At 37.0% G+C, this 16,073-nt stretch overlaps 1 protein-coding gene across 26 annotated transcripts in view; it reads right to left on the bottom strand.

Moving 5' to 3' along the window:
* EIF4G3 (eukaryotic translation initiation factor 4 gamma 3) overlaps positions 1–16,073 on the bottom strand; it is a 373,903-nt gene that overhangs the window by 86,410 nt on the left and 271,420 nt on the right. For all 26 annotated transcript variants that reach the window (XM_073007734.1, XM_073007735.1, XM_073007738.1 and 23 more), the window contains 2 exons: positions 5,279–5,367; positions 136–382 (listed from right to left, as the gene is read on the bottom strand). In XM_073007734.1, the coding sequence (XP_072863835.1) occupies positions 136–382; positions 5,279–5,367 (336 nt within the window). The remainder of the gene's footprint in view (positions 1–135; positions 383–5,278; positions 5,368–16,073) is intronic.

The raw sequence follows: 16,073 nt of genomic DNA, 5'->3' as shown, positions 1-16,073 counted from the left end.
GATGATCTGTCCTGTAAATATTATATTGTGACAAACCTCTTTCTTCCATCCAGTATCTCTCTATCAAAAGGCAACATTTCTCTAAGGTTGTAGTAGAGGGAAAAGAGGTAAAGAGGAATGCAGGTATACACTTACCTGGTTTAAATGGAAACGTGACCCCATCACCAGAACTATCGGTGGAGCCTGAATTAGCATCTATTCCTTCACCCTCAGAAACACTCTCAGCACCATTACGTACTGGCTCAGCCTCTTCTCCATTTTCTTCCACAGCTTTCACTTTTTTTAGGTCAGAGGGGTCTCTTTCAGGATGAAACCCCTGGCTCATTTTATCTTGTTCAGATTCAAGTACTTTGTCAACTGGAAGTTCCTCTTCGGCTTTAGGCTAAATAATAAATGAACAAAGAGGTTACATTTTTTTCATGGGTGTAAATACATACAAAAACCTACATCAACCCCTTTCAAACAGCAAAGGAAAACATGTCACTCAAGATAAGAATGTCTGTGTTCAGCATGTTGTATTAGAATGGTGAGTTTTAAAAAAATACTTTTCTCATTTCAGCACCTAGGAAAAGGAAGACAATTCAAATGGCTGCTGAAATGCTTTAACATGAGACTAATAATATCCAAATGTACCAAAGGTTAGAATGGAAAGAACTGTTAATCCATGGAACTTTAAGAACATGAAAGAGTCCTAGTCAGAAATCTAAAACGAGCACTACGCTACCCTTGCCATGAAAGCTCCACAAACATGAAAAGAAACACTGGAGGGTATTTTTTATACTGTCCTCTGGCTGTGAAATTGAGAGTTTGGAGAAGTGCTCAAAGCATCTAAGTTTTATAAAGCTGATCATATCTCATTTTACAAAAAGGCCAGTTGCTAGTTAAAATCTATTTTGTTATTTGTTCTTAGACTTCTCTGAGGCTGTGACCATATAGAAAAATCTTGTATAGCCAAAAAAAAAAAAGAGAGAGAGAGAAATCTGGGATCTGGAATATCACACCAATTTTCAGAAGGCAAAAAAGAACTGAAGTTATTCCTTAGATTATTTTTGACCATCTTAGTGTCAGATATCAAACAAAAATGGTTTTGTAAAGGCCTCATGAATCTTCAAAACTCCTTGAGGCGAAGTTCTCCACGAACTCCTTTTTCATGAAGGGTAAGCACTCTGAAAACAATCCTCTGAAACAAGTACTCAGAGGTGTTCTAATTGATAAATTCACACAAGGAGAAGAGCCAAGAACTGGAGGCGATTCAGCAGAGGATAGTGTAAAGTAGTGTCATATATAGCAGAAAGCAGTTCACCCCAAATAATCTATGAAATTACGTTTAAAACAATTTTTGAGTGACAAATACTTTTGTTAGATAGTATTAAAACAGATATAATACTAGCAAATTTTATTTTGCCATATAACAGATCATGGTTGAAAAGCCAATAAATTGTTTAATGTTATTAATAGAAACAGTTTTTAGGCTCTGTTTCTAATAATGGAAATAAAAAGTTCGTGCAAATATGCACAGACCCCACCCCACCGCTATTCCCCCAACTAATCCATGGAAAAAGATAGTACATAAAAATCCTCAAAAGACAGACAGACATAAAATTCCAAAAAAATAAGTTTGGAAACAATTTATTTTATAAAGCATGGCAGAAAGTTGGTATCATTTAAACACTGAAAAAACCAGATCTACCAAATTTCAATCATGAATCAGCAGCCTCATTTTAAAAAATGTTAGACTCTAGTATAGTCTAATTATAATAATCTTATAATACCATCTCATAATTAAGTACAGGTCATCAAGAAGACATTTAATAAATCTGGGATATGAGTATGTAAATGGTATTTAACTTATTAAAGAGCAACCTAACCAAATTATACAATGATACAGAATTCTTATTTCAGATCTTATAAAATGTGAAAAAGTTTTTTTAGAGAATACAACGCATCCTCTTCTCTGTATCTACAATCAACAACCGTCTATCACATAGAAACGGGGGCTACGTTACTCAGAAATTTAATTTCTAACTGGAAAAGGAAGTATAAGAAACAAGTTTTATGAATAACAAACCATAATTCAGAGAACACGGAATCACTGAATTATCTCAGGTGTATTACTATGAGGGGTATTTGAAGAGAATAACAAAAATAGCTTAATTAAATATTATGGGTTTTTTGTCTTGTTTTGTTTTTAGCAGGATAAAATCCTAGTCAACTAGTCTGTAAGCATCTAACAGTTCCTAAATTGTTTACGCAGAAAACCAGATTTAAGAAAAAGATCACTTCACTGGCTGGACAGCCAAAGGTAAACCTTTTATAGGAACCTGTTAAGAATTCACTTGACAGAATTCTATGCTTAATGCAATGAGTTTTTTAAAAGTGCTAGAAAATCAGACTGGCAACTATGTATATAATAATTGATGAAATGCTCTAAAATTTTAAAACTTATTTTAAGATACTTTGCCCAGCAATTTTAACATGAAATCATCCTTCATCCTTACTTTTCTAGGCTATAATTTTTTTTTTTTTTTTTTTTTTTTTGAGACGGAATCTCGCTCTGTCATCCAGGCTGGAGTCAGTGGTGCGATCTTGGCTCACTGCAATCTCCACCTCCCAGGTTCAAGCGATTCTCCTGCCTCAGCCTCCAGACTAGCTGGGATTACAGGTGTGCACTACCATGCCTGGCTAATTTTTGTATTTTTAGTAGAGACAGGGTTTCACCATGTTGGTCAGGCTGGTCTCAAACTCCTGATCTCGTACCTCGTGATCTGCCCACCTCAGCCTCCCAAAGTGCTGGGATTACAGGCATGAGCCACCGCGCCCAACCTCTAAGCTATAATTTTGATAAATATCTTTAATAATGCAACAACCTAATATGTAACCCAAATAAGCTGATACCAGAAACAAACTATTTTAAAAGCTGAGAAAATAAATATAAGAAAGGGGGAGCTTGATTAGTGGAAATAAACACAATGGCATCCAGTATTTACTACACTATGCCAACGAAAGCTCAGTTTTAGGAAAGACAGAAAAAAGAATTTCTGAAAGAAGTCAGTGTATAAAAAAAACAAATATTTTTTTGTCTTGCTTTAGTTTTTAAAAATTTTTTAGGTTACTTTACTTTATTGAGACAGTCTCGCTCTGTTGCCCAGGCTGGAGTGCACTGGCACAATCTTGGCTCATTGCAACCTCCGCCTTCCAGGTTCAAGTGGTTCTCCTGTCTCAGCCTCCTGAGTAGCTGGGATTACAGGTGAGCACTACCATGGCCAGATAATTTTTTTTATTTTTAGTAGAGATGGGGTTTCGTCATGTTGGCCAGGCTGGTCTCGAAATCCTGGCCTCAAGTGATCCTCCTGCCTCAGCCTACAAAAGTGCTAGAATTACAGGCATGAGCCCCTGCGCCCAGCCTTGTCTTAAAGTATAAAGTTAAGAAAAAGTGATTGGTTCAAAATAAGTCAAAACAGTTCTTGTGTTTGAAGAGTAACAAGCTAAAGAAGCTTTATAGCCAACTCCGGCCCAAGGGCCAATTCTGGCTCACCACCTGCTTTTGCACAGCATACAAGGCAAGGATGATTTTTATATTTGTAATATCTGAAAAAATCTGGAAAAATATGTCCTGGCATACAAATTCAGATTTCAAGGTCTATCAATAAAGTTTTGTGAAGATACAACCATGCTTCTTTCATTTACACATTGTTGATGGCTGCTTTTAAGCTACAGTGGCAGATCTGAGGAATTGTGACAGCATAAAATATTTACTATCTGGACCTTTACACAAAAAGTTTGCTGAACCTCAAGCTGAAGATTAGGATGAATATTTGAAGGCATGGGAGGAGCGGCCTATCTAATATTCAATAATGCTTAGAAATCCAACATGAAGTATAACATAAGAAAAATAACAAAAAAACCAGCTGAATCTAAAATGAAATCAGGATTGTATGTGATCCCCATGCCTCTGGAAGGTATTTTATTCTCTGTAGGAGCAACATTTCCTTGTTCAGCTGCAAAAGGAGTGCACCTCTATATCTTACTGCCAGTTTTTACACCCTAATAGCCACAATGAAATCACACCCATCAACATTTTAGTGGTTGCTATGAGACTAACAGTGACATCAACACAGCATCATGTAACAGCAATGACAGCACAGGGAAAGTAACCAAGGGGTACTGTTAGATGCCCAAAGAAGGTAAGAATTATAACTTGCTAGAAAAGCCGAATGAATTAAACACGCTCAAAGTTATCTTAAGAAAATTTTTATATTTTAATATTATCATGTTAAACCTTGAGTAAAATTATTTTTAAAAAGTAGCTAAAAGAATAATCAAAAAAGGGAAAAAGCTACATACAGATTTATATTGCTCTTCATTTATAAGCTTCAATACATAATGCTAAGGATGTTGAGATTACAGACAAGGAAATTGTTACAGTAATCCTTAGGACTGATTTGCCCTTGTTTCTTCCTCACATTCATCTCTTGGACTTGGTATGTTTTAATCTAAAGCAAAATCTGGCATGGCTTATTTTAAGACAGACAAACCATATGAAGAAAAGTTATGTTTCTGGGATGCAGTTAACAGATGACAGATTCAAAATGAATTTCTTTATAATGTACTAGATGAATTCTACCACCATTACTAATGGCATTTTTTAAAACTCTCCATTTTTGTTTACTAGATTATCAAGTTAATACAAAGAAAATTTCTAGTTGGGGGAAGAGAAGAGTTAACCAAAAATTGTCATTTTATTTGTTTGTTTATTTGAGATAATGTTCAGCTCTGTTGCCCAGGCTGGAGTGCAGTGGCATGATCACATCTCACTGCAGCCTCAACCTCCAGAGCTCAAGCAATCCTCCCACCTGAGCCTCCCAAGTAGCTGGGACCACAGGTATGCACCACCATGTCTAGCTAATTTTTTAAAAACATTTTTGTACAGTCAGGGTCTCCCTATGTTGCCCAGGCTGGTCTCAAACTCCTGGGTTCAGGTGATCATCCTGCCTTCACCTCACAAAGTGCTGGGATTACAGCTGTGAGCCACTGTGCCTGGCCAAGTTTGTTATTTTAAAAGAGGTATTTTGAAAGAAAAACAAGAATTCAATGAAATCAAACATGCTACTAAAAATCTTTTTAAAATTCTAATACAAAATGGACTTAAAACAATTGGTCTCTGAGCTTGATATATTAAGTTTTGCTTAAAAAACTATTTCAAGAAATAGGTATAAACACACACCTGTCTATGAAATGGCACCACTGCTCTCAATATGAACTTAAGAGATTTGCTTACCTCCAATTCTGCCTCTAACATCTCTTCAGTGGTTCGGGTCCGATCTTTTGGTTTCTTCCATGTCTTTGGTACAGTTATAGCTATTTGAGCTGAAATACAAGATCAGGCCCATTACTTGCCACTGCAAAGTCATTCTGAGAAATATTAGGTCTAAGTGATACCTATATTCAAATTCAGCAGGATAAAAGAGAACTTCACCTATACCAAATAAATAGTTGGCTGATCAAGTGAACAACTCTGTAGTAGCCCAGAGATTGCAACGTCAAGTGCTGTGGGTACAAACTCATAGCTTTCTAACCAGTGGCCTGCGTTCTTCCCATTTCATGGTTAGAAATACCCCAGCATGTAATTCAACATGTGATGAGTATGCACATAAGAAAACTGACTTGTGATCCAATTCTAGACTTGGGTCTACTTCTATTAATCAACTATGTAAACTTAAGCAAGTCACAGGTCTCAGGCCCCTACCTTATTCAGCTATAAAGTATAAGAGTGAGACTAGATATCTAAAGTTACTTCAAGCAATAAAACACAAAACGCTCAGGATTCTGTTATTTTTAAGTTTTCGAGACAACAAAAGGATACTTCAATTAAGGTTTTATTAGATAGGCAGCATTTCTAAAACATTCTGTTTTCATCTCAGATCAATACTGCTCGCCTAGCCTTTCATATTGCTAGAGTGAAAACTAAGAAAATAGATAATTTTTACTGAACTATTCCATTGTTTCAGAAATTCTAGATTAAAGGATTAAGTTTACAAAGGATTTTTTAAAATTCATCTGGCTTACAAATTCCACAGAATCATGGGTGTATAAGTGAAAGATTTTAACGATCAGATAGTAAGCTGATAATATTAAACTGCTTCTACAGAGGGCAACTTACGAATCAATAGACAGGAGTGAGGTACTATAGGAGGATGAACAGGGAGAAGAGTTAAAGAAAGGCCACTTAATAGGGAACACTACCAAAAGCAAATAAACACAAAGCTAAAGGGTATCATCTAATCTGATTCGCTACAGAAATATTAGATAATTCACTGAGACTCTGGGACAGTCTCATCTTTTTCGGTATGACAATAAAATGTGCACACACACTTTTTGGGGGAACAAGAAAAAGGAGACATTTAATATTTTTCCTCAAAATTACTGTACCATCTTAAAAAGTACTCTGCATATCTTCGTTATACACATCTCACACCAATTATTCTTTTTTCTTCCCCTCAGGAACCATTAAGGAAACACTAATAGACAAGCTGATATATTCTTGCTTTGTATCCTACTCAAGGTAAATTTTTTCAAAGGATGGAAACCATGGGTGGGTTTAAATTTGCTATTGTCTCACAGCCTTCTACTGAATACGTATATTCTGTAGTTGTCTCTTTGCATTTTTTGTGGATCTTCTGATTTGATATAACCAGTCTGTTTAATGCGCTTCCTCCAAAATTCTTGTGATTTTCAACTCTGCTTCCTGAATCTTTTTAGGAGTTACAGAGGTCAGAGAATCTGTATTATTTTGTTTTGCATTTGTATGAATTTAGCTCTAAATCTCATTCACGGAAAAGAGGAAGAACATTTTTTGGAGGATTTTTGGGGCTCAAATATAAGCTCAACAGGAACTTCCTCTAAACAACAAAAAACAAAGATAAACTTTTCTTTCCACAAATATATCAAATATACTCAACCCCAAAACATGAAACAAAATATTTCTTCCTTGAGTAATATAACACATTTAACATACTTGGAAAAAAAACAGCTGCCGAGCCAGTGAGAATTGTTACTCATCTTGTTTAGGTGGCTATTTAAAGTCTTGATTTAAAACAATAATTCAGAAAAAGAGGGACAGAAAGAGCACAGTATTCTTTAGGAGACACTTAGTCCTTCAAAAAACCTGAACAGATACACACACACACACACACACACACACACCCCTAATGCCCAGTGAGGTTGGGGCATATATATCCCCTCTCCTACAATTACTAATAGAAAGGTGCAGTAAAATTTGGGTGTGCTGAGGAATGAAGGGGGAGAAAAGAGAGTAGAAGGGAAGCAGTCAGGAAGAAAAAGGAAGAGAGGAGAGAGAAACAGAGTGACATAGATTTACATGATAATTAACACTGATTAAACTAGAATGGGGGAATTAAATTTAAGCTACTGTCTCAGATTTGTTCTTTACTTTCTAGTTCATTGCACAGGGAGGGCACTCGAATTTGTTGACTGAACAAATAATAGCAGTTCTAGGCAAAGGCAATATTATTGACCTTCCCAAGGCAAAGACGTAGATTGTTTCCGCCTTGTCTTGTATTAAAGCATGACAGGACAAGTGACAGTCTCTGCATAGGATTCATAATTACCTGGACTCCCTCACCTAAGAACTAAAGTCTTACAGACACATTTAATTTCAAGATTTTTGCAAATTTTTATGATACTGGAACAAAATGTTTTTCTTCAGAGCTATTTTGTAAAATGTCTAATGGACAAATTCAGAAAATTATTAGAGCAACAGACACGTTTAATCATTGGGTTTTAGGGAGATTCTTTGTCTTCTCTCTACGGAAGTTTTAAAACTGCTACAGTTTACTGTTCCTACAGCTAATTGGAGGGAAACAATTTTTGATGTGTTAAGATGTCTTAAGATTTCAAAAAGAATGCACGTTATAGTAACATTTTTCTGGTTCTGTAAGATGTATCACAAGTCATCCCCATAAATGGAAGAGTCTCTCAGTTTTTCATTTACTTTTTATGTGGGCTTGACTGGAGTCAAATTGTTACTCCTGCAAATTAAGAGCTAACAACTATCCCTGTACAACCTAAGAGATAAACACTGGACTTGGAGATGGAGGGCAAGGGTGAATGTAAAAGTTTCATAAACTTACTGGTTTCTATATAACCCACATGTGTTTTTAAAAATAGTTTTCCCTGAAGTCTGAGGTAGTTAGAATATGGAGGCTGGGTGCAGCGGCTCACGCCTGTAATCCCAGCACTTTGGGAGGCCAAGGCAGGCAGATCACGTGAAGTCAAGAGTTCAAGACCAGCTTGGCCAACATGGTGAAACCCTGTCTCTACTAAAAAATACAAAAATTAGCTGGGCATGGTGGCATGTGCCTGTAATCCCAGCTACTCGGGAGGCTGAGGCAGGAGAATCGCTTGAATCTGGAGGTGGAGGTTGCAGTGAACAGAGATCACGCCACTTCATTTCAGCCTGGGCGATCGAGCAAGACTCCATCTCAAAAAAAAAAAAGATTATGGAGAAAAACTTTTATGTAAAATTGTAGGTCTTACCGGAATAGCAGAATCAAGAGTAGTTACGAGACAGGAGTATAATACATTCTGAGGAACTATTCTGTGTAAACACATGCTCTAGAACATGCACTCTTCCTTTTTCTTTGCAGAAATACCAGCTCTTAAAGAAACTGCTAATAGTTAAGTCATGGTTTTTAGTCTAAAATCCTGACTCAGAAATGTTACACAGTAAGTACAAGAATGACAAACGTTACTGCTATCACTGGCATAATCTCCCTTTGTCTAGATTATTTATTCTAATCACAAAAAGGTATACCCATTGAAGAACACTTACAAAGTATAGACAGATATAAAGCTGAAAAAAAAAATACCTACGTGTTATCTTTGAGACATTGTAAACCTGGGTTATTTTCTTTCCGAGATTTAAAAAGCATTATTATAAGCACATGCCTATTTAGTTTTATACTGCTTTTTGTTTTTGTTTTTTCCCCCACTAAACTTCAAACAAGAATTTAACCTTTATAGTTTTGGTCTTTGGGACTGTCCTAACACAAATTAACTGTTAAAATTCTTATATATTCAATCTGCTAATTTTTTTTTTTTTGGAGACATGGTCTTCCTTTGTTGTCCAGGCTGGAGCATGGAGCACAGTGGCGTGAACTTGGCTCACTATCGCTTCAAAATCCTGGGCCCCAGTGATTCTCCCACCTCAGCCTCCCCAGTAGCTGGGACCGCAGGTACATGCAACCATACCCAGCTAATTTTTTAAATTTTTTGTAGACATCATCTCTTACCATGTTGACCAGGCTGGTCTTGAACTCCTGGGCTCAAGTGATCCTCCTGCCTTGGCTCCCAAAGCGCTGGGATTACAGGAGTGAGCCACTGCCACACTCAGCCCAATCTGCTAAATTGTGATTAAGCAGCTAAAAGCTCATAATTACTGCTATGTAATAGGATAATTTGAAAGCAATCAACTAAGAGGGAGATGACTAAAATTAAAAAAGATTCTAAAAAGATAAATAGGCAGTAAAGAACTATAAAAGAGCTAAATGTACATGATTCTAAAAATTAAGACATTTTATTCAAAAGTAAACAGGAACTAAAAAAACCTTCTTGGCCTGGCATGGTGGCTCACATCTGGAATCCCAGCACTTTGGGAGGCCAAGGCGGGCAGATCACAAAGTCAGGAGACCAAGGCAGGCAGACCAGCCAGGACAACATAGTGAAACCCTGTCTCTATTAAAAATACAAAAAACTAGCCGGGCAAGGTGGCGGGCGCCTGTAGTCCCAGCTACTCGGGAGGCTGAGGCAGGAGAATGGAGTAAATCCGGGAGGCGGAGCTTGCAGTGAGCTGAGATCTGGCCACTGCACTCCAGCCTGGGCGACAGAGCGAGACTCTGCCTCAAAAAACAAAAAAAAAAAAACAAAAAAAAACAAAAAAAAAAAACATTAGCCGGGTGTGGTGGCAGGCCCCCGTAATCCCAGCTACTTGGGAGGCTGAGGCAGGAGAATCGCTTGAACCTGGGAGGTGGAGGTTGCAGTGAGCCAAAATTATGCCATTGCACTCCAGCCCGGGTGACAGTGTGAGACTCCCACTCAAAAAAAAACAAAAACAAAAACAAAAAAACCTTCATGATTAGTCTTCAGAAAATCCACATAAAGATACAATTAAACTGGTCAAGTTTCACATCTACTGTCAAGAGTCAAATCACAGCACAGATCTTTATGAGCCACTTCTAGTAGCAAGGATTTGGATTCAGGCTAATGAGATTACATGGGATTTTTAGAGAGTAGGTTAAGGTTAAAAAACAGAAAAGGGTAAAAAAATATAAAATTATACCTATACTTCATTTATAACCATGTAAAATATTTATGTAAAAACTGGGAGGAAACAAAGAAAAGTTTAATGCTAACATGCAGGCTACATACTTGAATAATAAGTGGTTTCTCTTTGTTCTTCAATGCTTGTAATGATAATTTAAAATTGGAAGAAATAAAAAAGTAAAACTTTTAAAGTTAATTTTCATTCACTATTTCAAATCCTGTTTTATCTTGTATGACTAACCCACTTTAGTCTTGTTATAGATTTTAGGACAGATTGCTCTTTATAAAAATACTATTGGAATACATTTTAAAAACAGCTAATTTTACTGGACACAGTACAATTTTGTGTATGATTTTGATCTGGAGAACTCATGGAGTTCATAGACAGCACTAATTTTATACCCCAAAAAACGAAAAACCAAAAACAGCATCATTCCACAGAGGTTAAAAGAATGTAAAAGAGGTTGAGAGCGGTGGCTCACGCCTGTAATCCCAGCACTCTGGGAGGTTGAGGAGGGAAGACTGTTTGAGGTCAGGAGATCAAGACCAGCCTAAGTGAGACCTCTACAAAAAATTAAAAAATTATCCAGGCACGGGGTACATACTTGTCATTCCGGCTTCTCAGGAGGCTAAAGTAGGAGGATCACTTGAGCCCAGGAGTTGGAGGTGCAGTGAGCCATGATCGTGCCACTGTACTCTAGCCTGGGTAACAGAGTGAGACCTTGCCTCAAAAAAAAAAAAAAAAAAAAAAAAAACCAAAAGAACGTAAAAGCGCTAACTACGTAAGACAGGTAAATCTTTAATCCCAGGGTATCCTATCCTACTATTAGCTATGCCACAATATAAATCTGACAGCAATTTTTAGGTAAACTTAATATTGCTTCTCTTTACTAATTTATTAATCAGGTAGTCATCCAAGTAAGTTGCAAGAGTTTAACATTTTTTTCTATTTCCTTGGTATAATAAAGAAAAGAGATCTTTATTTTCCTTTCTCTCTCCCTTTTCTTAGATCTTAAGCTAAAGAACACTTGTAGTTAATTGCAAATGCTTCCTCCACCGCTTATATAAATATTAGATATAGATAGCTAGACTCTGTCTCTTATAAAAATAAAATATACTGCACTCCAGCCTTGGTGACAGAGTGACACTCTGTCTCTAAAAAAAATAAGGCCAAGTATGGTGGCTCATGCCACCATGAGGTCAAGATGGGAGCATTGTCTAGGAGTTCAAGACCAGCCTGGGCAACATAGGGAGACCTCATCTCTACAAAATACAAAAAATTAGCCCAGCATGGTGGCTAATTTTTAAAAATTAGCCAGGTATAGTATTGTGCACCTGTGGTACAAGCTACTCAGGAGGCTGAGGCAAGAGGATTGCCCGAGCCCGGGAGATTGAGGCTGCAGTGAGCTGTGATCACACCACTGCACTCTAGCTTGGGTGAAAGAGTGAGACTTGGTCTCAAGATAAAATTTAAAAAAAAAAATAAGGCTGTTTTATTTTCTACATTTGTGGAGATAATTTTCTGGGTTGGCCTGAATTGTGCACATTAGCTGAAGCTCTTGTGACCACATAATGGCCAGGTAAGAGACTGAATTACAAAAAAGTCTCCCTTCTAGCTCCACATGCTTTTGGAATACAACATAAACTCCCTAGTTCCAAGATTTGAAATTTATGTGTCCAGAGTCTGGGTCTCTTAGATTGAAGTGACACAAAATTGACACCATGAAGACTTTCCAAGGATAGACACTTCACTAATGCTCAGGGAACAGTCCCAGTGCATTGTCACAGAGTTGCGCATAAACAGAGTAGAATGTTCTAATAATGGAACTTTCAGTGAGAGTTCCTATCCTTGTCACCTGGTTTTAATCCCTTCTCATCCATTCTTGATATATTTTGACAATTTTTACTTTTTTCCAAGTTTTGAGATCTACAGGTTGGTACTAAATCATTCTGATTACACAATATGCAAGAACTTTTTCCCTCTAGAGTACCTATAGGCTGTGAATCATATTCTGTGCCAAATCACCTTTTTTCCTTTCACAGATCTTCATGGAAATCTAGGAAAATGTGATGATTCATCTAAGAAACTAAGGTGGCATGAAGAAGAAACCCAGGTGAGAGAAGGATAAATTTTACAATGAAGATGTAATGACCTGAAAAGAGTAACAATGGCGATGAAATACGTTAAGAATGATGGCTCACTGAGAGATGTCAACCAAAAGAAACACTTGAGAGTTAGGTCTAGTGTTTTTTCGGGCATTTTCTCAGAGGTTGTTATATGATATGTATGTTGACTTGGTAATTAGGTTTCCCATTGTATGACAAAATCTCTCTGCTCTATCACTGCTTCACAGAGAGCTTGAATTACATGAGTTGGTTTGGTGAGGTCCTAGCAATGGAAACAAAACAGTATAATAAAATGAGGAAACTAGACTTAAATTCTGTCAAACACAGCCATTTCACTTGGGGAGGACAAGGTGGGTGAACTGCTTGAGGCCAGGAGTTCCAAAATTAGCCTGAGCAACACAGTGAGATACCATCTCTTATGAAAAAAATTTTTAAATTAGCTAGGTGTGGTGGCATGTGTCTATAGTCCTAGCTACTTAGGAGGCTGAGGCAGGACAGCTTGAGCCCAAGGGTTGAAGGTTATATGATCGTATTACTGTACCCTAGCCTGTGTGACATAGCAAGAACCTGTCTCTAAAAACAACGAAGCCAGATATCTATAACACAATTTAAATGTTTTTACTTCTAGCTGTAACGTTAAATATCAAAGTAAAAGTCAAATCCAGGTTTAGTAATTTTATTTATATCCTCAATAACTACCTTTTGGTTTTATAAATTTTTTCCCTACTGTTTTCTTGTTATCTGTTTAATTTATTTCCTATCTGTATTATTTCCTTTCTTTTACTTTTTCTGGGTTTGTTCTTCTTATAATAATTTCTTAAGGTGAAAGCTGAGGTCAATAATTAGATCTTTTTTTTTTTTTTTTTGACGGAGTCTTGCTCTGTCACCCAGGTTGGAGTGCAGTGGCGCCATCTCGGCTCAATGTACGCTCCGCCTCCCGGGTTCACGCCATTCTCCTGCCTCAGCCTCCCCAGCAGCTGGGACTACAGGCGCATGCCACCATGCCTCGCTAATTTTTTTGTATTTTTAGTAGAGATGGGGTTTCACTGTGTTAGCCAGGATGGTCTCGATCTCCTGACCTCATGATCTGCCTGCCTCGGCCTCCCAAAGTGCTGGGATTACAGGCGTGAGCCACCGCGCCTGGTCTTTATTTTCGTTTCTAATAATTGCAGTTAAGTGATGTAAATTTCCATCTGTGTACTGCTTTAGCAGTGTGGTAGGCAGAACAATGGATCAAACCAAAGATGCCAATGACTTAATGCTTTTAACCTTGTGAATACGTAACCTTACCTGGCAAAACTGACTTTACAAATGTGATATTAAAGGATTTTGTGATGAAGAGACTATTATCCTGGATTAACCCAGTGGATCCAATGTAATCGAAAGGCTCATTACAAGCAAGAGGGAGGTAGGAGAAACAGAGAAAGAGATTTGAAGATGCTATGCTGTTGGCTTTGAAGATGGAGGAAGGGGTCACAGCCAAAGAATGTAAGCAGTATCTAACAGATAAAAAAGACAAGGGAATAGATTCTTCCACAGAGCCTCCAGAGGAGTCACAGACCTGATGATACCTTGATTTTTGGCCCAAATGAAACCGATTTTGGACTTCTGACATCCAAAACTGTAAGATAATATGTATTGTTTTAAGCCACTGTGTTTGTGGTGATTTGTTACAATAGCAATAGAAAATGAACATAAGAAACACCCACAAAATTTGATATGTTGGGTGGGTTTTCATTTTCCCTCGGTTCAAAATATTTTATAATTTCATTTCTGATTTCTTCTTTGATCTCTGCGTTATTTAAGTGTGTTCGTTTCTAAACATATGGGGGATTTTCCAGAGATATTTTTCTCATTGATTTCCAACTTGAATCCTTTTAAAGTTATTAAGCGTCGGTTTTGGAAACACAATATGGTCTATCTCGGTAAATGTTCAATCTGTATTTGAAAAGAATGTGTATCTACTGTTCGAATGGTTAGTCAATTAAATCACATTGGTTGACTGTGCTATTCAATCTCCTAGGTCCTTACTAGTTTTCTGTTTACTGGTTCTACCAATTCTGGGTTTTCCAGTTATGTCAATTCCTTATCGCTACTTTTTGAATATGTGAAATACAGTTATAGCAACCGTATCTAATAACCCTTTAATGATTTTTCTGCTAATTCTAAGTATGTCAGTAATGAGTTTCAATTGATTTGTTTTCTCCTCATTATGGGTCATATTTTTTTCATGGTGTCACTGGGCCAAAAATCAAGGTATCATCAGGTCTGTGACTCCTCTGGAGGCTCTGTGGAAGAATCTATTCCCTTGTCTTTTTTATCTGTTAGAGACTGTTTGCATTCTTTGCAAATACTTGAGGAAGAAACAATATCAATTTTACACCAACTTTCTCAGAATACTGAAGGAGAAAACTCATTAACTCATCATTTGAAGTCTGCGTCGTTACCAAGATACCCAAACATGACAATCACCAGAAAACTAAAGGTGAACATCCCTTATAAATTTAAACACAAACGCCCCCCCCCCCCAAAAAAAACACTAAATAAAATTTTAGCAAGTAAAATTCAACAATACAGAAAAAAAAAAAATGTGATGGCCAAATTTTATCCCAGGAAAGCAGGTTGGTTTAATATTCAAATATCACATATTTTCAAATAAGCAATTAATAAGCAAAAAAGAAAACCATATGATTTACTAACAAATGCAGGAAAAGCAATTGATAAAATCCAATCTATATTCTTGACTAAAATAATTTCTCAGCAGTCTAGGAATAAAAAAGAAGTTCCTCATCTAGATAATAAAAAACTGACAGTTAACATCATACTTAATGGTAAAAGATTGAATGATTTCTCCCTAAGAAAATGTTTACTTTTACCACTTCTATTCAACATTGTATTGAAGGTCCCAGCTAGTGCAGTAAGTCAAGAAAAAGAAATAAAGCGTGCATCCAGATGGAAATGAACTAAATTTGTCTTTGTTCAAATAAGATTATCCATATAAAAAAATCCAAAGGGATTGCCATGAAAAAGCTAACAAGACTAGCAAGTGTACTCAGCGAGGTTGTAAGACATGAAACTGATATACAAAAATCTATCATATATTGTATTTCCATATACTAATAACAAAAATTGAAATAAAAAATATCACGTACAAGAGCATCTAAAGATATAAATTTGACAAAAGATACAAAAAACCTATGCGCTAGAAACTCCAATTATTGAGAGAATTAAAGAATACTTTAAAATATGCCTTTGGGAGGCCGAGGCAGGCAGATCACGAGGTCAGGAGATCGAGACCATCCTGGCTAACACTGTGAAACCCTATCTCTACTAAAAATACAAAAAATTAGCTGGGTGTGGTGGCGGGCGCCTGTAGTCTCAGCTACTTGGGAGAGGCAGGAGAATGGCGTGATCCCGGGAGGCAGAGGCTGCAGTGAGCTGAGATCATCCCACTGCACTCCAGCTTGAGCGATAAGAGCGAGACTCTGTCTCAAAAAAACAAACAAAAAATCCATGACCATGTTCATGGGTCAGAATACTCAATATTGCAAGATGTCAATTCTGTCTACAGTGTCAATGCAAATCAAATTTCAACTGCCTTTTTT

This window comes from Chlorocebus sabaeus, chromosome 20, assembly GCF_047675955.1.
Source record: "Chlorocebus sabaeus isolate Y175 chromosome 20, mChlSab1.0.hap1, whole genome shotgun sequence".
In the NCBI taxonomy this organism is placed as follows: Eukaryota; Metazoa; Chordata; class Mammalia; order Primates; family Cercopithecidae; genus Chlorocebus; species Chlorocebus sabaeus.
The sequence above is the reverse complement of the archived record's forward strand: the minus strand, read 5'-3'. Positions and strand labels throughout refer to the sequence as shown.